The sequence below is a fragment of the Orbicella faveolata genome, unplaced genomic scaffold (genome assembly GCF_042242905.1).
Source record: "Orbicella faveolata isolate gen_17 unplaced genomic scaffold, um_ofav_v1 contig_12, whole genome shotgun sequence".
Taxonomy (NCBI): domain Eukaryota; kingdom Metazoa; phylum Cnidaria; class Anthozoa; order Scleractinia; family Merulinidae; genus Orbicella; species Orbicella faveolata.
Window position 1 is genome coordinate 6,752,038 of NW_028301539.1, and position 23,128 is coordinate 6,775,165.

General features: G+C 39.8%; 2 protein-coding genes and 2 long non-coding RNA genes across 8 annotated transcripts; 2 read left to right on the forward strand and 2 right to left on the reverse strand.

Annotated features, from left to right (window-relative positions):
- Positions 1-1,146: 1,146 nt before the first annotated feature.
- On the reverse strand, positions 1,147-19,975 carry LOC110046939 (peroxisomal targeting signal 1 receptor-like). 3 transcript variants are annotated; one of them, XM_089282257.1, is made up of 22 exons: positions 19,740-19,975; positions 18,109-18,210; positions 17,196-17,237; positions 16,880-16,915; positions 16,517-16,640; positions 15,724-15,798; positions 15,268-15,315; positions 14,956-15,007; positions 14,369-14,404; positions 13,714-13,813; positions 12,748-12,804; positions 11,717-11,857; positions 11,047-11,099; positions 9,352-9,409; positions 5,878-5,994; positions 5,383-5,409; positions 4,255-4,325; positions 4,049-4,130; positions 3,644-3,684; positions 3,381-3,546; positions 2,667-2,957; positions 1,147-2,129 (listed from the first exon to the last, which is right to left on the reverse strand). In XM_089282257.1, exons 2-22 carry the CDS (start codon positions 18,202-18,204, stop codon positions 1,947-1,949), a joined length of 1,896 nt encoding a protein of 631 aa, XP_089138383.1. In that variant the 5' UTR covers positions 18,205-18,210; positions 19,740-19,975; the 3' UTR covers positions 1,147-1,946. The 3 variants fall into 3 exon arrangements, with proteins under 3 accessions (XP_089138383.1, XP_089138384.1, XP_089138385.1); XM_089282258.1 differs by having other exon boundaries at positions 11,717-11,853; positions 12,744-12,804; XM_089282259.1 differs by lacking the exon at positions 12,748-12,804 and having other exon boundaries at positions 19,740-19,974.
- LOC149116322 (uncharacterized) lies at positions 6,702-7,914 on the forward strand. Its single transcript, XR_016205378.1, has 3 exons — positions 6,702-6,968; positions 7,052-7,166; positions 7,772-7,914. It is a non-coding gene; the product is annotated as an uncharacterized LOC149116322 (long non-coding RNA).
- Positions 7,686-9,339, reverse strand: LOC110061328 (uncharacterized). Of its 3 annotated transcripts, XR_016205381.1 has the most exons (3): positions 8,863-9,339; positions 8,269-8,609; positions 7,686-7,813 (listed from the first exon to the last, which is right to left on the reverse strand). It is a non-coding gene; the product is annotated as an uncharacterized LOC110061328 (long non-coding RNA). The 3 variants fall into 3 exon arrangements; XR_016205379.1 differs by lacking the exon at positions 8,863-9,339 and having other exon boundaries at positions 8,269-8,855; XR_016205380.1 differs by lacking the exon at positions 8,863-9,339 and having other exon boundaries at positions 8,259-8,855.
- Positions 19,960-23,038, forward strand: LOC110046898 (cytochrome b5 domain-containing protein 1-like). Its single transcript, XM_020752616.2, has 4 exons — positions 19,960-20,254; positions 20,586-20,662; positions 21,441-21,659; positions 22,447-23,038. Exons 1-4 carry the CDS (start codon positions 19,960-19,962, stop codon positions 22,675-22,677), a joined length of 822 nt encoding a protein of 273 aa, XP_020608275.2. The 3' UTR covers positions 22,678-23,038.
- Positions 23,039-23,128: the final 90 nt, after the last annotated feature.

Genomic DNA, 23,128 nt, shown 5'->3' on the forward strand with positions numbered 1-23,128 from the left:
CATTTAAATGACCCAGCCATATAAAGATGCATCTGTTGGAAATATTTTGATTATGGGCCTGTAGTGACCCTCAACATTCCTTGCGTGACATTTCTAGAACATTCTTGCGTTATCATATGACATTTAGTTCTTAGAGGGGGATTTGCCAATTCCTCCCAATTGTAAGCACGTGCCCTTTGGGCAAGTTGTTGCGGTTTGAGTGTTCTGTTGTTGGCAGAATAAAAGGAGATTAACTCTTATTAGTGCTCGTTTTTTCTGAACGCTAAAGGCCCTTTTAATTAACTAAATGGAGCTAAAGGACAGAATTCCTCACCCTTTCACCTTGTGAAATCCATACCCTTTTATATACCTGAGGCCTGCTGAAGCCTGAAAAAGGTCCCCCTTTCGTGCGGAGCTTCCCCGTGTAGGCCATTATAGGGAATACCCCAGGGGCAGATTGCCTCCTCAAATTGCGTTCAAGGCGGAGCATTTTTCCATTTTAGTTTTGAAAACACTAACGTGTGACAGTGATAGGCAGATCTTCATCCACGCCATAAAACTGGCCGCGTCCGCCAATAAAAGGCACTTGGGGGTTCAATAACGAAATATGTACAAGGACTACTTGACGGTGATATCACATGGATAGACCTGGCGACGATTTTGATCTTTTTTGCGGAGGAGGGACGGGGGGGGGGGGGAAGTTGGGTAAAACAAAGCAAGAACCAGCTAGGAGACCCGGTGAACAACAAGCACGAAAACCAGGAAAACCAGGTGAACAAATTGCGGGACGGACCATTATTTTTTTGAAGGCGAGGGAGGGGGGTAATGTATGACTTTTTATTGGTGGGAAATAGCTTGTGCAAGAATTGTTTTAACATCAAAATCAGGACCTGGATCGTTGCAAACGCTTGATATTTTTCCCATGGCACCCCTTGCAGGAATTTTATTTCCAGCAGTTTTTAATGTACAGAAATTTTTTGGGGGGGAGGGGGGGAATTTCACTCCCCCCCCTCCACCTAAAAATAATGGTCTGTCTCTAAAAGAACAAAGACGAATAAAGACGAATCAGGTGCGAAGAATGGGTGCCACAACAACCCGTGAAAAACCATGTAAACCACGTAATCAAGTGCACGAGGTGAACAAAGGAACCAGGTGCAAAAAGCAAGATCCTCTTCATTTATCATTTTATTTCATCATCACGTGAAGTTCATTTTGTGAAACTTGAAAGTGAATTATCCAGCCTCGTTTAAAAGAAAATTCATAATGGAATATTCCATCTCAATGTTCCTAAGCACAAAACCTTTAGATTACTTCTCGCACAAAAACACGTCGAAATAGATTTTTACAAAACTCTGTTCAATAACAAGCTTTGTTAAAAAAAAATATTTATTGGTTACAAAGCTCAGGCCAATTCGATAGCTTTGCCTCGTCGATCAAAGCCCACAGTAAAATTGACATCACATATTCGAACATATTATACCTTTTAAATATTCCATTACAATTATTACATGCAATGACGTCACGTGACACTCAGTCACGTGACAATTTAAGCGCTTGTCACTTTTAGAGGCTGTCGAGAACATACAAGTCACTCTTTCCCACCTCTCCTTACCAAGTCTGCGAAATTCTCCATTTATTTATGTTGGAAAAGTTGCTGTTTTATTTTGCCCTTATATACCATATACAAGTGTCGGAGCTTAGCGCTTAGCAACATCAGAAGCGTGAAGTAGCACCACCGTCGTTTGTTCCCCCGGATCTTACTCTTGTCTATTGTTGGCACGCAGAAACGGAAGAAACGAGCGCACTTCAGTAAATAGAGTTGAATGTTCGCGGATTAACTTAAGTTCATTTCATCCTCACGCAAAATTCACATGAACTTTTTTTTTTTTCCCTTAGCGCAATCTTCGGCAAATGCTCTTTGTTTCTCTTGTCCAAATAAGATCACCGAACGATGAAACGTTTTCTCCTTAGACAGTCACTGCACCATCATCGTGTGATTCCGTTTGAAAGACAGCGTTAAGTTGATCCAAATCACGAGTGTCAACTGCCCTGTGAAGCTCAGATCTGCCCATCAGTGAAAGAGTCATGCGCAGTGTGGACCAAATGTTATCTGACATCGTCGATACTGAGCCTCCTGGCCCAACTGTACCCTGGGTAATTAAAACGAGTGGTGAAGTGGGTCAGTAAATGAAAGTTCCTTAAAAAAATTTAACACTTCAATGTGTGTATTGCACTTTTGTAGGGAACTGCACAAGTGCACCTGTGCTGCGCGTTCGACCGCTGTGTCGTTGCTACGACGAAACAATTTGCAACTTGGCAACCACTCTACCTAAAACCGCGGGCTGAAAATATTGTTTAAAACAGAATTTTGTTCTAAAATGATATTAGTCGCACAACTCGTGTTAAATTAAGGCAGCTAAACTGTTTTGCTACACTTATTTCGTATTAAACGCTGCAAATTGCAATATCTATTGTTCTTCGTTTTCTTACTCTGTCCGCAGTAATTCGCGCTTGTTCAAATTCCTCCCCCCCCCCCCCCCAGCCAAGAATTCATTCCGCTCCCCCCTCCCACCCTCGGTTTTATTTCGCTTGCTCCCGGATCTTAGCGAAAACAGAAATCTGTGAAAAGAATATTGCCTTCTCGTCAGCTTTCTTTTAAAAACTTCTTCACTGCCGTCCATATTTACCTTTCGTTGCATATTTAACGCCGTCAGCAGGTGATCCACTGCTTGTCTGTGAGCGTTCAGGTTTATGCAGCTAATACCCAAGTTATACCGACACCGAATGAAGCCGGGACTGAGATTCAGCGCATGTCTGTACGCATCGACCGCTTCTTCGCTGCGTCCGCCATTCGCTAGGGTAGCGCCCAGTCTGTTCCATAGCAAGGCATCGTTTGGCAAGGCGTGTAGCGCGGCCTGGAAGCAATCAACAGCTTTGTCGTACTCCCCTGACAGATTAAACAGGACGCCGAGACCAACCTGTTGGAGGAAGAGAACATGGAGTACATGTCAGGGTGCGAATACTTAGGTTACACACTTAGCTACGTGATATTGCGCTACCAAGTATTAAAAATACATCAACATTAAGTTTCGAAGGTAATCTGTACCACTCAGCCTGTTAGCATGATTGGTTCTTATCATTGTCTTTTTACCGATACAGCATGATCACGCGCGCTTTGTCCTTGAAAGGCCTTTAAAATACCTGAAATTGAAGATTTTTGGCCCGTGATCATTAAGACCGTGTATACAAATATTCAGGTTTTGAGTTTGGTGTTGCAAACGTTTTGCAAATATTTTTAACCTAACGCAAATTTCCACAACTTTGAGAAGTGCTCTGCAACTACTCCGGGCTTCTTTCGTTTGCGTTGTTACAGAGACTGTACAGAGTAACAGGGTACTTGCCTGCACGTTGGAGTCAATATCTTTCTCTGGAGCTCTTTGTGCAGCGGTGATGTAAAGCTCTTTAATCTCATTGTACATCTCCGATGACATCATGGATGACGTCACAAGCCGCGACCGCGCGCCGCCCTCTGCTCCCGCAGGCTCATTCGGTACCAGGTCCATGTATCTGATATGAGAGGTTAAATAGAGTTTTTAGTTTTTAGTAGTAAACTAGTTGGGTAGAAAGCTGCACAGTTCAGATGTAGTGAAGCATTCCCACTTACCGAGGATTTGCTTTTAACCAAGCTTTTAAAGTTTGACAGGCCTACAAAAGAATTTTTTTAAATTAATGAATGAAAGGACAGAACTGTATAAACAGCGACTTGCTCCAGATAATCAAGGGATAAAAAGCCTTCCTTTTGTAAAGAATAAATCTATCTTCAGAGAACGTCTGCGTACAATTTCAATTTCAGTTACAATTTTAATTTCAATTTCAATTACAATTTCAGTCCGTCGAATGTGACGCAAAAACAGAAAGCGCGAGAAAAAAAATGGCCGCTCGAAAGCTGGGGGCGCTTCGCTTCTCGCCCCCAGATTTCGCACGACAATTTTTTTCTCGCCCTTTTTTCGCGTCACACTCGACGGACTACGTAAAAGAGGTACTACTCGTAGTCTACATTAACTGTCACCTGCGATTGCATGGATTCGTTGGTGTAGCTCACAGCCAGAGCCATGAGTGTCGTTAAATTATCTGGCTGCTTTTCGAGACACCTACAAAAGACAAATTTACAAGTGAACTGTACTGCACCGTACTGCTCAGACTCAACAGGAAGGACTTGAAGATTGTTGTGGCGGCTCTGTTGCCGATGAAACAAAAACAAACAGATGCACTTACTTATTCAATGCTATTATAGCAGCTAAATCTTGTTCATTTTCTGCTTGGCTTGTTCCTAAATACTGCCATGCCTGCAACAAAGGAGGACATTACAGGTAAACATAAGATCCGATAATACAGTAACTCAGCAAAGCAAACCAAAGAAATTGAGACCTGTCTTTATGAGGCAAGATGCTTCCCTTTAAGTGCCCAGGTCCTTTCTTGGGGGTCTCAATGGGGTTTAACCAATAGCCGTAAGAGGACCAAAAATTTAACCGTTAGGCGTAAAAAAGCTTAAAATTTAACCGTTGTGTAAAACAAATTGAAAACAGTTAACCGTAAAAAAAGTATTAGCGCAAATTTAAGGTCTCAAATGTCTTGTAAAGAACTCCATTTGCGTATCATGATGATGATTTAGCTGTTGAATCGGAAGAACTGGTCATTAGTAGAGCGGTGACAACGAGGTCAGGGAGCCTGGCAGGTCAAGGCGTGGACACCTCACTTTGATGTTTAAGAGAGGGTAAAGCTGTAAGGCTCACCAAAAATGTAAAAAGAAGCATGATAATCATCATGTCAAAAGAACAACAAGAACAACATCTTTATAACGCCTAACCACATACAGGCAAATATACAGTCGAACCTCCTGTAAGCGACCACCCAAAATATGAAGCCTAGGAGGTCGCCTACGGGAGGTGGTCGCTTACGAGAGCTTAGACCATATTGGGTCAAAATTTTGCCTCATCAGCATATGGTAACTGCAGAGACTTACCCCATGCACCAATGCCCATCTGAACCCATGTGACAACTTTTAATTGGCAGCCATTTATGAAAAAGGTGTATATACGTCCTTGGGGGTCAAAAGGGTTAATAGCACTCTACTGCGCCTGCCTACGTTGTTGATGCTTGTGCTAGTGAAAACCACCCTAGCCTTAACAAAACATCGAACGTTTTCCACTATTTAGCCATCTTCAGTTAATAACAGGGTTAAAACTTGGAAGTCATATTTCGGGTATTGCTTGGACCAACAAAATATTACCTCGTCTCAGACATTTTTTTTTTCGGTCCCATGGTACAGAGGAATGTTTTAATGAGGTCAAAATCACAAAGCTTCACAAGGTAAGACTTATCTTACGATATTCATGATCTTACCTCGGCATGCTCTGGTCTCTGTTTCACCTGAAAAACAGCAAGAGACGACAACGTAAAGTTTTTTCCTTACAATAGGTTTTGCCTTGTTACGCTATCTTCGGAGAAAAGATTGCGTGACGCGCCAAAAAAAGGTCTTCATGGGATAGAGGCTATTCTTTGGGCTGTCACGCAGTGAAACCGCGTTGCGCGATGAGCGCTGTGAGGGGAAATATATACCTATAAGATAAAGAGAAAACGGTTTATAGTTTTAACAAAATGTTATCCTGCGTCAAGTTAACTTCAGCCATGGTAATGAGAAGTAGGATGTACATCACTGGATCGGATCTGACAGGATTTAATCCAACATAAATACACTGCCAAAATGGTTCCCTAAGGTGAATGGTCACACGCAATCAATACCATTAAAACAAAATTGTGAAAGAAATTATATGGTGTGTGTTATCTTCGGTTACTGAAAAGCACATAAACCAACGCTTGGAATCACATTCCTCTTACCTCTGCTTCAAATAATAAAATAGCACTTATCAAGTCTCCTTCTTTAAGCTTTTTCAGTCCCTCTTCAAACGGATTAGGATGATCCAGTAAGGGATTGTCCTCTTCAAACTTATATTCCTAAACAAAACATGATCGCACGTAGGTATTAGATAGTGGTGTGCACATTATTACTGTGAGTGAATGAGCCATGACATGCAAAATAGAAATAACCGTAAACGAAGGAGGATTTTTTCCTTGATCAGTCCGGAATATCCCGATATTTTAGGACATCTGTGATGTCACGAAACTCACGTTTCAACCAGTGAGAATGCGTGGGCGCAATCCATTCAACCAAAATTTCCGGGCTGAGGTTCGAAAATTTCTTGCTGTCGAATGGATCGCAACGGGTCCGGACGGTCTCGTTCCATTCCACTCGCAAAACGAGTTTGATCACTGTTGCTCGTACTAGAGATGACGATTTCGACGGTGATATCAATGATATTGTGTGAGCTGTTTCAAGCGTAGTATTATTTTGAGCGGACCGTTCCCGGATTCCCAGATATTTACCGTATGAGTTCAAACACCACTTTCGAATGACGAAAAGAATATTCCAAATTCTCTCGGGAAATAAATCGTCTTTAAGAGCCGTTAACAGCCAAAACATACACTTGGCTTGCGAAGCAGCTCCAGAGCTGTTGTAACTGCACGTGGAAGTACGAGTAACACCGATAAATCCGCTGTTAACAGTCCATAAAAGCTGCATAATAAGTGTTTTCCTCCATGACAATACCGAACAGCGAGGTACTGGGATTGAGAATGGGTCGGAATGGTCAAATGGAACCGGTCCATTTCGATCGGACCGGTCCAACCGAGAAAAGTGGTCCACCTATTGGTCCACCTCGAAAGGGGTGCCGATTTTTTCGAAACTTTTCCGGTTGGACCGAACCGATCCATTCAGTTTTAGACCGAAATTTCCGGAAATTTTGGTTGAATGGATTGCGCCCCGTGTTTTGGTTGGAGTGTTGTGTTTCACAACAAACCAAGGGATTCAAGATGGCGGGCAAAGAGAGTCGCGAATACTTTCCAATGCCATGAATGCGGGCGTTCAGGAGGTATATATTTATCTCGAATTGAGTTGAATACTGTTCAAATTATAAAATAAAAGGAAAGTTTGGGTTCGCGTTCCATATCACAGACAATTCTGCCCAGATAACGATTATCCTCGCACCGAAGGAAGCACTACGGAACGCAATGCGGGCCATGTTTGACGAGCTGCTGTTATCATTCTTTGGAAAGAGACCGTACAATCGGTAAGCATCTTTACTCTGCATTTTTCTAAGCACAGAAATGATCGATATGAGAATTGAGGCTTTCCCCTTATCTAGGGATTATCTGGCCGAAATCGACAGCACGCGCGTGTTCTTATATGCCAGCAAAGATTAATTTTAAATGTCCAAAATGTTGTACGTTTTGGCTAAATCGAGGAAATGAAATCATTATTAAAACATAATTTTCAATATCGCATACGAGTGAGAAATTCTTGTTCTTTTATACAAAATAAACTATCCAAAATGTTAGTGTTGTCAGATGCATGGATAGTCAAAAATTCTGTTAATATATTTTTTGTAAATCTGAAATTTCTCCATTTTGGTATTTATTTCGAATATTTCTTTTATCTATTTGTTACTGTGCTAAAAGATATCATGCCTGTTTTCCACATTTAAATTATGAAAACTTACATACAATTGATGACTTTCACAAGTTATTTACCCAAAAATATCAAAATATAATTCCTGGACAGGTTGACAAGGGAGCATTCACAATCCATCCACATGTCCCAAAGTTTTATTATATATTTATTTAAAGTATACAAAACAAATTCAGTGAAATCCATTTTATTTTATTCACTCTTTAGGTACTCTCGACCTTGAATTTGCCTCTTGGCAGAATGCAGGACCTGTAACAAATCACAAGCGCTTAGAAGATTATTACATTGCTTACAGATGTCAATATTATTACAAATGTATTTTTCGTTTTAACATATGAATTTATTTTGAATGTAGTTACTACATTAGTCTCGCTAAATAAGACGGTACCCTCAAGTGGTCTAATGACTCTTATGTTTTCTATTTTTTATTACATATTCTTAACCAACCTGATATGTTTCCTGTTCACAACCAATTAATGTTTTGCATTAGTTTCACAATTAGCAATGTTCAACACTCGACACTACACTCTAAACTCAGTCTTTGCTTTCATAAAAATTATCTTGCAAAAATATTACTTTCTGGTACATTCAAGCTTCATGGGGAGGTGAAAAGAATCATCATCTACTAAGAACAGCTGTAATGTGTATAGTTTTTAAAAAATGCCAAAAAAAGAGTACAATGCCCCCTACAAACCTTAACTCACATGTTTGCATGGCCCTCAACGTCTGGTAAATGAGCACAAACAATCTCTCTACCCTTTGTGCCATTCCTTGGGACACTGATTGCATCCATTTACAGGGAATCACTGCACTACCCCTGGCCTGTCTGTTTCGCTGCCACGTCTGTGCTGAAGGTGGTTTTCAACAGGCTGCTGGCTCTCCAGTGATACAACTGGGGTGCACATTCGGTGAATCCACCAAAACAGAGACCTTGTTCCATTTCGTCCGCGTACTTAGCGACGTCTTCTTTCCCCTCTTTTCCCTTTGTTTTTTCCCCAAAAATTCGGCAAAGTGCCTCGAGCAGTCGAGTATGCTCTTCCATGTACTTAAGAGAGAGAAATTGAAAACAACTGTCATAAAAATGAAGGAACGATGCATTACTCAAGCCTTATAACAACAGCGGTTCAGGTACACTTGTAACGCCTCAAATTCAAAGAGAGTTTACAAAATATCGGCGTTGTTTACAACCGTGTAATTTGGCATGATGAAACTTTAACAACACTAGAACCAGTAAAAAACATACACAGCTCAATGAAAAATACGTAAATACTAGAAAATAACGCATACTCTTTACTAACCTTAATATTTGGCCACAAAATCGCGTCTACATCGTCGCTTGACACCAAAAAAACTCAATGATTAGGAGACAATCAACGTTTTCCCACTACCAAAATGGCCGCTTATTCTTCTACTCAACGTTTGGTCGCAAAAAGTCCTGGATAATGCTGGCCAGACTCTGTGCGAGACTGGAAACAACATATTTCCTTTGTCCACATGAAAGGTCCGCCATTTTCCCTGCTAACAATAGCTTCATGACGTCATGGCTGTCCTATTTTATCGGGATATTCCGGACTGTTCTAGGTTACAGTCAGAAGAACTACTACAAGGAGGTAGTGAATCCATAAATTTTTCATCTCTTGTGACAGTGTAATTCTCAAACGTTTGGTGCTAAATTTTTTTATGCATAAGGGGGAAGAGGGGGGAGGATTTAGCCACTGAAAACCTGATATGACACCAGTAAGAGAAATGATGAATATCAAAATCTTAAATCAAGACTCGTCTTGCACCTTGTTTAGTGTTGCATCGCTTTCACTGTACCAAGAGTGAGCATCTTCTCCATCACGTCTGAAAAAAACAAGCGCACATTATAATTGGACCCCTACCTTGTTCATCTTAACTACTGTAGACTCGAAGAACATATGATCTCAAGAAACACTGGAAATATCGCGCGAGCCTGTCACGTGAGATATGTAAAATTATGCGCAGAATTAATTAATGATAAATGCAAACAAATGCAGGGCAACTTCCCTGAAAACTCGATATAGATGTTCAGTGATGTCCTTGTTGTAGGCGCAGTTGTGTTGTAATTAGTTCAATGGGTTCCGCGATGAAGCGGTTCGGATTTTTAAAAGTCCTACCAGGGGTCAATATGCTGTGTTCCTGGGCAAGATGCTTTATTCTTACAGTGTGTCTCTCTACCGAGCATTAGAAAATGTAATTTGTGATGATCTTAAATTAGCATAAATTACTATTTTGCCGGCACGGACCAGAGGGCTGGGTACGGGTTTGAGGTGCGCAGTGTATAGTGGGATTTGAGTTTGTAATCGGTGACAGTTGGCGAGGTGAGACATTCTATGGCCAGCCTTTGCCGTGTTTAGGTTAAGTTTGGTTTTCTTTTAATAATATCATCAGTTGTAACCCACTATTGTACGTTTATTTAGTTCTCTTATTGCTATTATATCGCTGTATAAAGCCTTAGGTTTATTACTCTACAGTACTGATGTTAACTGAGGATACCCTAAAACCCCGAGGGTTGCACCACTGCCTTGGTCGGGGGTACACGTTCCCAATTTTCTCCACTTGCTGGTTTTAGGGTTTTCGTGTCCGGCTTTGGTGCACTTAGCAATTGTCTTTTTATTCATAGCTTGTATTATATGCTGAGATGGAATAAACGGGACGATGGCTTGGCTGGCCAACGCAACCAATTTAATCACTGTCTAGTGTCCGGATGTGTAGTGGAGGCAAAATTGGGGTATGGTGTGTGGGGTGTGGGGTGTGGGGTGTGGGGTGTGGGGTGTGGGGTGTGGGATGTGGGGTGTGGGGTGTGGGATGTGGGATGTGGGGTGTGGGATGTGGGGTGTGGGATGTGGGGTGTGGGATGTGGGGTGTGGGATGTGGGGTGTGGGATGTGGGATGTGGGGTGTGGGATGTGGGGTGTTGGGTGTGGGGTATGGCGTATGGGGTATGGGGCATGGGGAGATACCTGTACTACCTGTGGTAGTAAAAATAGAATCCATCCAGAGTGTATAGAAATACTTCTAACGCCAGTCTGTTTAATAATTACCCGCAAGCAAATCATCTTAGAAGGGATAAAAATCCAGTCACAGTTCATGAAAAGGTAAGGGAATGGACCACGCAGGAGAGGACAAAGTTCGAGCCACTTCACGGGATTGGAGGAGCCAGGAAGCTCATACCTGAAGAAATCCTCTGAGAGCGGGAGGTATGGTGATCATTGTGACTCCTGGCTGGTTCCTCGGACAAGACAATGTACGCTCATAGTGTCTCTCTTCCCAGGTGTATAAATCAATACCAACAAATTTAATGTAGCATCCACAGAAACCGGGATAATTATAAGCTGCAGTGGTATCAACTACTCAGCCTGCACAGACGTTATCTTTGACCTTACTCCACTGAGGGAAGTGTACGCTGGTATGGGTTCAAAACGCAAAGCTTTAGGTCACGATACAGTAACTATTGCTTACCTGACTAAGTCATCCCACTCTCCCTCCAGATGGTCCCAGAAATCTACATCAGACTGGAAAATATTTAAATCTGTAATTAGGGTTTGAGCTCTTCTCATAATACCATGCACCGTACAGGGCAACCTGTATTAACAAGTCACGGTCTACAGGTAGCCCCTTAACAGAGAGCACAGACAGCCCAACTTGAGAATAAAGAGTAGGGACTTGAAGGGGATAGAAAAGGAAGCTCTAGATAGCGATGGTGCAACAAAACGAACCCGTTTTACTAACAAAACAACCGTATTTATACCATCTACAAAAACACCTTTGTCTTCCTTGAACAAGCTATTATAAATCAAATCTTTGTAACACAGAGCATCTTAAAAGCAGGGGAATCATTCAAGCTACGTTCTCTTTGTTCCGATACAACTCTTATACTTAGGCTTCATTACCAACCAACTGTTCTGGACAGGAACGAGACAGGGCTCGAGAAAGCGGTGACAATTCAGCCTGCTTTGCAATGGGTAACCATGATTTACCCAACAAATGCCAGAAAACTGTTTCGCCAAAAAAACTTATGCAACAAAACTTTTGAGGAACTTTCATACAGGCTTTTTTCAGGCTGGCTTCCCAAAGAATAATTTAGTTGAAATGATGATAGCGACATTAAAACCATTGTCTCAACTGATACCTTTTGTACATTTGCGACTGATGTGAGTTCCTTGACCCACTCATCTGCTTCAGTTGCTCTGAATTTCTCGTACTCGTCAATCCACTCGCCTGCAGCTTCAGTATTTTCATCTACTTCCTGACCTGTCTTGGCATCAACTACCTGTAAACAGTAAAATGGCAAATTAAATCTCAGTACATGTCATATTTCACTGAGTATGCGCCAAGCTTAATACAGGACAACTACAACTTGTGTCAAGTCAATAGCTATGAACTGGTGTGAAAACGAAACCTTCCGCTGTTATTTTGGCTTTTCGTTTTATTTGTGGTCTGTAGCTTGTATAAGCTAAAATATTCACCAACTCCAAAACTGGCGTCGAATTTAAAGCCCGTCCACACTACGGCAGAGAAATTTAAAAACGGCGTTTTCACTCTGAAAACGCACCAATTGTTTTCCGTCCACGCTACGCCGGAGAAATCTGAAAACACAACAATCATTGGTCACTTTGGATTTTTCTTTGAGGAAAACCCGTTTAGAGAAATCCCACCATCATCATGACGTCATCGCTTTCGAAAAGCTCCGTTTTCAAAACTTTTTCCGTCTACACCAAAACGCAAAGCCGGCGTTTTGAAATTCCTCCGGTTTGAGAAGCGTTTTCGAAAAGCTCTGTTTTTGTGGCAGATAAGTGTGGACGGTAGACCTAACCGTAGAAATAAAGCTGTGTATTTTGCCCCCAAATAACAATTTTTAGGTTACAACAGTTGGCTCAGGCTACTTTCATACCTTGACTATTTTTAATTTATCAGATTCTCCCAACTAGCACTACAAGTAAATGTATTCACACCAGTAAGGAGAATTTGTTTGTTCAAATCCGTGCTTAAATAAAGTATTCAACTCTTGAAAGCCATTATCAGGTTTTTGCTCTCACTGATTTTTTTGTAACTTTGCCTTCAATTAAAGAACAAAAAATGCCAAGACCAGTTTGATAGCTCTAAGAATTTACATAACTGAAACAAATTGTAAAATGCAAAGACTGAAAGAAGTGAACATGCCTTGTTGTTTTCAATTGTGTATTCCCCATCTCTTAGTTTCTTTACAAACTTCATAAACTGGAAAGAAAAACACCAAGAGAAACGAAAAATTCAGCATGACGATTGATTGGCAAGAGAATTCTCCTTACTGTTTGTAAAACCTCTTCTGTGATTACCCTTAGGAGAATTTAGTCTTATGATCGAGCTTAAATCGTAAAAGACATCTATAGTTACAATATTATAAGCTACATGTGGCAATGCTTCGCGAACTCATTAATAATTCACAAAATTTACACTAACAAAATCATAACCATGATGGTTTTTGGATATCTGATCTTAATTGGTGTAAATAGTTTTCCGTTTTCTCCTTTGTTTTCGTTTCGATTGAGAAGATATATCAAACATGAAAGACAGTGTTTGACCACATTTCCACACACCCTGAAGTTCATCAAAAATTCTCTGCTGCACGTCGTATTCTCAACTCTCTTCTCAGCGTTTGGAAATGTGGTCAAACACTGTCTTTCATGTTTGATATATTACGTCAAACACCGTCTTTCTTGTTTGATGTGCAGTATTTAATTACGTGAAAAATTAACAGGAATTAAAAGGAGAGTCAGTATAAAAAAAAACAAGCCCGCATGACAGCTTGACTGTTCTACCAATATTTTCTTCTTGAAGCCAACAAGCTTTTGTAAAGTCTGCTCCAAATTCCCCAATTGCCATTTCCCAACTTGCATGCTGGTTGTTGGTTATTGGAAAAGTTTCAACAAATTTCTCAAGTTTCCAAAATTTGAATTGCATTGGGTTGCAGGTTATGACATTTTTGTGGTCTATAATCAGATTGACCATAGCATGTGACCAATGAACACGCAATAATTCTTTCGGTATCATAAGTGATAGCCATAACATCACTGAGGGGGGTTCCACATCACTCAAAACAGAACTACTGTACATTGAAATGAGCATAAAATCAATCAATGTAATAACCTTGGAGTTTGCAAATTTTGGATCACCCGCATTTTCAAGCAGCTCCCCAGCAGTCTTGGAAAGTTCAGCATTTTCACTCTCTTGCTTGTACTCATTCACCCTGCAAAATAATCAAAAATGATACCTCGTTGATTCCCTCTGTCATTCTTGGCTTAAAAAACAAACATATACAGTCAGTATATTCTATTCAGTTATGTCCTATAATGGCTTGCTACAGCGAGATGAACATATTATATGTCTTATATACAACACCAGCAGAGATTTCCTTTCCGATGGAGTTGATCAAATTGTCTTTTGGAACACTAGCTAAGGATAGTCCATTTTAAAACTTTTACTTATTTTAATCATTTTAATCAACCCAAGATCAAGAATAAAATACATAATCTCGAAATAACAATTAGCCTTCCCTATCATGATATCTGCGCCCCCCCCCCCCCCCCCAAAAAAAGAAATCAACAAAATAGATTGCAAACCGTAAACATTAAGGGGTTGCAATTTTTATGATTTATAAGTAACAAAGCTGCGATCTCTTCTCTGAGAAATATTATCACCATGCTAATAAACTTATGCATCACACAATAAAGCTCAAGGCCTTATGTGATACCTGGTCACGAAAGAGATAGGTGAAGGTGATAAAGAGAGTTATCAAACTAACCATGATGCATCATCAAGAGCTGCATGTCCCATGTCGCTGTTGAGAAAAACAGGGAAATCACATGTGGTAAGTTATTGGTTCAAGCTACTATTAAATTAATGTTTTAATCAGTAATAATCATAACTAACTGCCAGAGGGATTCAAGCAAAGGAGGGGCTGCCTGGCAAAGATCACATGGCAGCATATGGTGGAGAAGGAAGCGAAGCAGATGGGAAAGACCTCAAGGGACATTCAAGTTATGGCAAATGACCAGCAGATGTGGAAGGATTGCGTTGCTATGCTTCATGGCACCAAGGCATAATGGGCATAAGTGAGTTAATCATAATTAGTACTAGAACGAGTTATTGCCTGGACTTGCTGAAACTACTCTTGGATTCCTGTTTAGGTTAATGGACGTTCAAGAGTTTTGCCTAGGTACAAGGTATGTATCATTCATTTAACATGTACATGTAGCTCTTAAAAGTTAAGCCTTTTCTTGAACACCGAGACATTGCCACCAAAACCCAGATGAGTATTTATCATTTACTAATAAAATAAATAATGAACACACAGCAACAGGGTTCATTAATTAACAGTCAAGTACGTACCTGACATGCTCTAAGTACTCAGCAGCCCACTTGGTCGGCACATCATGAAAACCTGGCACAGTTCAAAGTTACTCTGTTACAGGGCATGATTGCCCAAAACCTGATTAAAGCTATTCTACATGTACCTTGGATAACTGGATTGTAAACATAAAATAGTTTTGTATTGGTTTTCACTGCTAGTTCTTTCATGCCTGGTTGCTTTGTCTGCTGACTTAGATGTAAAATGTGGCACTCAATTTCTTTGAATTGCTAACTGAGTTACATGGACATTGTATAGGGCAAGACTTCTTACTTGATCAAATTCTTATCTACCTGCTCTTGGCTGGAACCTTGCCTCCTGTTCATATTCTTTGGACCACTCTGCAATAAAGAGATCACTTTCAAACAACTTTAAACAGGAAGTCTTCACAAGGTAGCACTGGGAAAAGAGCATCTTAATTTAACTTTTAGTTAGTATACATAATTAAACTTGAAGTTAGTCAGATCTAGTTTTTCCACCTAATGAATTACTCAACATGATCTAATCAAACAAGAATGTACTCAGTATTTAAGAGAGTATATGTTGAGTGACAATTAAGTCTTGAAATTACCACATGACAGACAGTCATAATAGCCTTTAATTTCATACACAAACAAACCAACTGAAAGGGTACGATAAGTTTTACTTATTTGTCCTACAATGCAGGGCACACATTCTCATAACAGTACAATACTGCACTTATTTCCCTTTCAGTCAACTAACATTAACAGCTATCTACCCCTCCCTACCTTCTGCTCGCTGGACCTCAGATGACATATACTCAGCGGCCCACTCACTTGATGCCAGATCAGCAATGCCTGGAGCTAATAATCCACAAATAAACAATTAATATTCAAAAACAGATGCAAATGTGATATAGGTTCTTGCTGTTTGCGCTTGGGATCTATCCTGCTTTTCCTTGCACACCAACTCCTCATTATTATTCAGAAGAGACTCTTTAGTTAATGAATTTGTTGACAGATTGACAGGTAGTTGTCCAATCAGTATTTCTCATTTCTCAGAAGCAGGAATTTTTGAATAACAAAAAACCACAGCAAGGCTGAAAAAAATTGAATTCCAGCTTGCCAGGGACATCTCTTTCTAGTCTTAGTTTGCTCTTTTAATGATTTCGTTGGCAGATGACTTGCCTGGTCCACTGAAAATCGGGCAAGTGGGAATGAAAAGTTGCTCGCCCAGAATGAAAATCTACTTGCCCCAGGTGACTGGATGTTACTTTTTTTGACCACTGCTCAGTCTTTAGGACTCATTTTTTCCCCTTTCTTACCTCACTCCCTTCTTGTTTCTTTCCCTAATTTGCACAATTTGAACTTTTCTAATTACGCTCAGGACTTCAGGAAAAAAAAAAAACCAACTACTCGATGCCAATTTGGCTTCATAGTTTTCTTTATTAAAAGTTTTGTCCTTTGGAGGCCCCCTCCCCATCAGAATTTCCAATAACCTTCCTTGGGATGAATTAATAGGCTGGATATTTTCTCAAACTGCACATTAAAGAACCCATATGTCCGAGTTAAGATCACACACCTCTAACTGGAGTATGATGGAGGTTTCTTTGTTCAATTTCTTTCATTTCATGGAGCAAGTCACCCATGCGAAAGGACTGTGGAGGCGCATGTGTCCTTGGATCACGAAGAAACTCTGACACCAACTAAAAACAAGTTAGACAAGAAAGTTACTAAAATTTAAGAATGAACTTCCAGAGATGTTTTCTCCCAAACATTTATCCTCTATGAGGTTCACATACAGTTTTGAAAAAAATTGGAAATCAAAAATATAATTATGCATTTTCTTATAAATAAGTGACTGTTGTTTTGTAAAGAACAGCTCAGAAGATTTTCACAGTATCAAAGATATTATATTTAGTATATTTTAATCACAGTCAAATACCTCTTCTTCACGGGCTTCATGAAAAGCTCTTTCACCCTGCAAAATAAAATCAAACTGTGAAAATAAGAAATAATTGCTGCTGTAGCAAGTATGTGAAGCTTACGTTTCCATGGTCTGACGTAAGCCTCATAATTAAACCTGCTACATACAGTGGTATAACTTTCATTGTCTTTATCAGCCTAAAGTGCTCACCAGTTCATTACATGTCCAGTGTAGGTGTTTTAAATTAAATATGTACAGCATCTTTGAATCTATTTGCCAAAGTGTCCAGTGCAATCACATAAACCATATTGAAAACTTTTTTTCAACAGCCTACCAATTCTCTTGGAGGTCCAAATCTGTCTTGCACCAGACCTTCCTGTTGGCAAAAGAAATAAACAAATTAAGCTAAGAGTTAAAATCTCTAAGCGTGAAAATAAGGATAAAACTTCACTTTCTTTGTCTTTATACACTAATAGCAATCATAGAAGCATCTTTGTGCACCTTAGACGGTATAGAGAGAACCTGAAGTGAGCTGTGAAACAGGAGTTAAGAATAGAGGAGCAAGCAGTTATTTGATTTTTCCATTATGAAAATGTCCCAGGATGACAACGTAAAGGAATGAGGTTCAAAATGTTGTTTATAGCTGAGTTCTAGCAGCCCTTTGGAGCACCATAACTGTAGTCCTCAATAGAACAACGTGCATGCACAGAGATAGAAAACATTACAAGCCAGCTCTTTTTCAAGGTCAACATGGTTAGTGGCATAAATCGTGGGTGACAGCACCCTACAATGACAACCACGTGGCTGCCACACTCCAGCCAATAGGTCGACCGAGACATGCAGCCTTGGTTTACAGCAGAGAGTTTTAATATTGGACATCTATGTTTTGGTCAACTGATACCTGTCAAAACAAATAAGGTAAGCAGTGGTGGAAAGCAGACCAGTTGGCTGAACTAGGGGCTGAAGGAGGGGCTCCCGAGAGACAACTCTAGCTTAGTGGTCAAAACACTCTGGTGACCTAACCACTCAGCCACACTGCCTCTCTCAGGTTATAACAACATTTTCTACTCGCCTACAAGTTTTTACAAATAACTCCTACATGTAAATGTAAAGGCTATGTCAATCTATACTTGGTACTCTGATAAGGAATTATTAGCATTTTGTCTGAGAAAAATACCCGCACGAATCTCAGCTAATGAACAACATGCAAGGAAAATACTTTATAAAAAGAAAAAAAAAACTCTCACCTGGCGAAATGACTGATCTTGCGTGAAGTGTGTCACCAGCTTCATCAAAGGGTTTGCACTCCCACATTCCCCCTCTACCAAGTCACGCATTGCCATTTTGAACTGTCAGATGAAAATAAAATGTTGTGTCTACTGTGAATCACTGCCATCTGTCTTCCAACTGATGGTCTGTGCTTGAGTCGAATCCTGCCAGCTGTCTGTCCAACAACAGTTGGCCAACAGTCAACCGATAGATGGCCGACAGATGGCCGACAGTTGGTCGACAGGTGGCTGACAGATGGCCCACAGGGTTTTTTTTGCGAGCTTCTCTTTACAATTACCTGTAACTATGGGCATGGTTGTCATTAAGGGCCATGACCTACATCTATAACACCTATCATGGTTAAGTACGCTCAATGGGCCCTTAATGTTGCGACTGAACTTGCCAGTTATTGATATCAATATACATCGTATCCCCAAAGCAATAGGTTTGCTATGGATATGATGATCAAGCCACCAAGTGACTCAAAACATAACAACAGCCCTTAGAGGCATCAGTATCTGTGATACTCTGAGAACAGAAACTCCCTGTCATAAACAGAAATAACACAGATATTAACCATGCCTTTAAAGATTTACTTTGGTAGGAGAAAGCATACACGGCCAAGGACAAGTTGGAGGAGGATGGTCGAAACTGAGCTGAACACCCTAAATTGCACCTGGGGAGTCTTCAAGAGAAAAGCACAAGACAGACAGGAGTGGAGGAACTTTGTTGCTGCCCTTAGAGCCAACGGGTGCACAAGGCAGTAAGTAAGTTGAGGGGTTACAAAAGCATGCGCTGTACTTTTCTACCACTTAGATATCATTAACAAAGAAGTAATGTAATTTGCTACATGTACACAAAGTAGGTAGCTTCTTTCCAGTTTCTTCCTCATTTGCCATACAATGTAGATGCTAATGTATTAATTGGCTGAAATCGTAAACTTGAGCCAATGTGTAGCAGCAGTTTCAGGAACTGTGAAAAGATTGTCAATTTTCCATTGGACAAAACATTTTAAATTTGATGCGTACATGACAAATGTAAGTCAGTTGCAAAATTGCCAATTGTAAATGTTTTAACCAATCACAGGAGAGCAGATATTGTTGCCAGTCTTCTAAACAGACAGCATTTTGAATCCCATCTGTCATGCATGCACTGTAGGCCTTAAACTGGTGCTAAAACTTGACAAGAGCCAGTATTTTTAATTCATTCATCCCTGATTGTGGACAGTTGCTGATCAAACCATTGAGTGGCTGCAAGCAGAGGTTTCCTCTCGTCTCTCGCTGAACAGAAAGTGAAAGAAATCCATGTCTCACAGGGTAACAGTTATCAGAGCTGATCAACAGTCTTTTTACACATGTCTTGAGCTGACAGCATTATAAAATGTCAACTAAATAATAAAGAAGTAGGATGATCTTTTAAAACTTTTAAGATGATTCAGCATATTACTTTAGGATTTTAACTTATTCTCAAAAAATGGAAAAAGCGATCACCAGAAATTCCTCTGTACTCTCTGAGCCCATTCAAAGGGAATCTCGTAAAAAAGGATTCTTAAAGTTAATTTCACCAACTTCATGCAATAATGTTTGACACCTTTGACGTCACAACTTACCTTTGATGTTGGAATATCTGGCGAACACGTATTCACTGAGAGGTCTATAAAAATGTTTTAAAGCCCTGGGAACTGAACTACCACCTACAAGAATTCATTTAAAAGTCGCAATACCGAGCACAGTGAAGTCAATTGTGGTTATCCAAAACCATAATAATGTTAAAATAAAAAGCAACCAAAGTTCAAATATCCAAGCGCACTTTTTTGAAAACCTTCGATTATGAAACAGCGTTGTCGTGGTCAGCGTACGTATTTCAAACAAGAGATACTTCATGTATGTGTCAGAGTTCTTGCGCAAAGCGGTTGCCAAGACAATGTTGCAACACTCGTAATTCTTGACACCGTTGAAAGAGGAGAAAACGCTCGTAAAGCGCTCAAAATGCCAGCTATAACGTCAAAACGACCAAAATATTACACACCGAATGAAGTCAATATCCACAACACCCTGAAGGATCTATGGGTATCATTTTTAGGCAAGGTCTACGACCTAACGCCGATGTGTGAGAAACACTCAGGTAAGGAGAGTTTCAGATCTTCCACGTCAGACGTGAGACTCTAAGCAGGTCTAAGCTCCATGCAAGCTGAACCTTTGTAGTGTAGTATTTTTCGTTCATTGGTATCCTTGAAAGCATCTCCTCAAAAAAGTCTTAAATATCTGTCACGGACATGCATCAGAAAAGCATATTTTCCGCCCAAACCTTGGAGGAATTAATTATAACGTAATACCAGCTGAAAACGTGAGTGGTAAACAGAACAGACTTGTGATGCAAGTCTTGTATTGATAATTGTTTACTCATTTGTAATGTTACAGTTGTGTATGATCATTGATGTTCAAACATGCTTTAGGTGATGTTCTTTTGAAGCCAATTATTGAAGCTGCAGGAAAAGACATTACACATTGGTTTGACAAGAAGACAAAAGATGTAAGCTGAGTATAATTTCATTTCAATTTAAATCTTGAAGTCGCGCATTAAGACATGTCATGCTAGTAAAGAGGTTTCTTTTCCATTATTTCCCATCCATTTATTCAAGTTAGGTTATTTTCAAGTACTGGTCTAAGCTGGATGGAATGTGGTTTGAGGATTAACTTGCACTACACAGTTACATGTACAGCACGTTATCTAGCAAATTAATTCATCTCCCTCTAGTATGGTTCTTTCTTTTATCTCTTTATTTTCAACATGAGTGCTATACTAAAACTAGACAGTCAGAAGTAAGACAGGTTCCTCCCCAGCTGGGAGTTTTATGTTGGTTGTGTTATTGTAAGTTATAAAAGCAGCATTTCTGATTGGTTGATATGTCAGAGATCCAGAGGAAAATTTTGTTCCATTATGAAACAAATGTTGGCCTATCTGGTTAGTCATAAAATGGCAAATGATAAATTCAAGACTTTGCAAAACTAATTATTATTAAGATCTTTTCTACAAGCCTGAGATGTCCTTAGCATTGCAAATATGGAGTGTTTCAAAACACATGGAAATGGTCAGACATCCATGAAATTTGGCTTCAGATGACCTTTCACCGAGCACTAATAGCAATCACAAAAGAAAGAGAAATGGGAAAAGTGTGCAAAAACACTTTTATTTGAGTGCACATTACATATGGGTTTTTCTTTTCTCTTAAACTAATAATAATTCAGTCTACTTGATGATGTCCAATCGCCATGAGTCATTTACCGTAAGTTACTTTCTTCTTTTCAAGATCCGAACTCACATTGACCCAGTAACCAAGTGCAAATTCTACTACACTCCAAGAGGAAGGTTCATACACACTCCTCCTAAGTGTCCAAGAACAGACTGGGCAAATGACTTTGGTCGGCCATGGTGGAAGGATGATTCATACTGCATTGGTGTGCTTTCAGCTAAAACTAGAAGAGTCCGAATTATCAATACACTCACCTCACAAGAACAAGCCATTGAGGTAAACTGTAGCTTCTAATCTGAAATCAAATAGCTTGAATGTCCAATCAGTTATTTATTAGTAAATTATTCTGTTAATGTGTGAAGGGGAACAGCTCTTGATTACCCTTCTGGAAGGCTAGTCCACATAATTACATGCCATTTTTTTCGATCTTGGTCTGGCTCAAGTTTTACTTGACCCCTAAAAAGGTAGCTGCTGTTCAGATAGCTGCTGTTGACGAAAAGAGCCCATGCTAGTAGACCAGACTCGAGAGTGTGGCAGAAATTGAGCCTAAAAACAGAACTGAGAGGAGTTTGTTATTGTTATTTCTTCTATTGCACCCATACCTTGACAGCTAAAAACAGTGGCACTTCATCCTGAACACCCTACCTGTAAGCAAGACCAAAATCCTTGTTTCACACCCCTAAGTGGGACGACAGCATACCTGACCTTTTCAAAAATGGAAATTCAACCTCCCCTCCCTGTGGCATAAAATGGGCCAAAACCTCAAGAATTGATGGCACTTGGCTATTTGTCAACTTGAAGTTGAAGGTAAAATTAGTCACGCTGTAAAAAGTTTTTGTAGGTGATGTTTCAAGTGATAGCCTCTCATCAAACCAAAGTGACAAATTTAGGTGGTTATATAGTGGCACAGAAATGGATTTTGAAAGTTGAGAGATCTTTAACTAATAGATAGATCTATCTGATTCAATGCCAGCTTGGTTAGTCAACCCCAGATTGAATATTTACTTGTTTGTAAGCAAGGCAGGAAAGATTCATAGGATGATTTTTTTGTTTTGTTCTGTAGGTTTGTTCTGAGGAAATTCTTAGTGAAATTCAAGACCGGTACCTTAAATACAATGCACATGCTGCCAGCTATACCTGGAAGTACAACGGAAGAAACCTGGACATGAACAAGACATTAGAAGAAAATGGAGTTCCCGATGAGAGCGAAGAGTTCTATAAACTGAGCATGAATGATGAACAATTTCTACCTGCCTTACACTTGTATTTCAATGATGACTTAACAGAGGCATAGACAGGAAAAAAAACCTAGAATAATGCATTTATATGGTGGTAGAATATTCTTGGACAAAGGTTTTGAGTGAAGGAAGGGTTGATGTTTTGCTGTGTCGCAATGAATCTGAAGTTGGTACATCTAATAGCATTGTAAATACATGTAGAGTGTAAATAGAAACTCATTCCTTCAGTTGGTGTGTTAAAAATTAACCATTGGAATTAAATTTTGTTGCAGCAGCATCAGAGGATCAAGTTAATATTTAATGTTGTATGCATCAAAATGTTTCAGAAGTGTTTTTATAATGGTATGTGCCTCTGAAAAAGGAAACAGCTGCCTTTTCCCAGAGTTTGTTAATAAAATATATATATCAAATATGAAACAGAGAGCGTGGATGTGTTCAAATAATATATAGACTTAGCCAAGCTTAAAAGCGGAGCTCCTAATTACACCTTAGTATGGCTTGAGCCTG

What these genes read in the sequence shown, in the direction of transcription:
- LOC110046939 (XM_089282257.1), bottom strand. Translation starts at nt 18,204, where the DNA reads ATGGCAATGCGTGACTTGGTAGAGGGGGAATGTGGGAGTGCAAACCCT. An exon ending in CAGTCGCAAATGTACAAAAG is followed by an intron (nt 11,100 to 11,716) that starts GTATCAGTTGAG and finishes AATATTTTCCAG; the next exon opens with TCTGATGTAGATTTCTGGGA. An exon ending in TTTTATTATTTGAAGCAGAG is followed by an intron (nt 5,410 to 5,877) that starts GTAAGAGGAATG and finishes GCTGTTTTTCAG; the next exon opens with GTGAAACAGAGACCAGAGCA.
- LOC110046898 (XM_020752616.2), top strand. Translation starts at nt 19,960, where the DNA reads ATGAAACAGCGTTGTCGTGGTCAGCGTACGTATTTCAAACAAGAGATA. An exon ending in TTGACAAGAAGACAAAAGAT is followed by an intron (nt 20,663 to 21,440) that starts GTAAGCTGAGTA and finishes CTTCTTTTCAAG; the next exon opens with ATCCGAACTCACATTGACCC. An exon ending in CACAAGAACAAGCCATTGAG is followed by an intron (nt 21,660 to 22,446) that starts GTAAACTGTAGC and finishes TTTGTTCTGTAG; the next exon opens with GTTTGTTCTGAGGAAATTCT.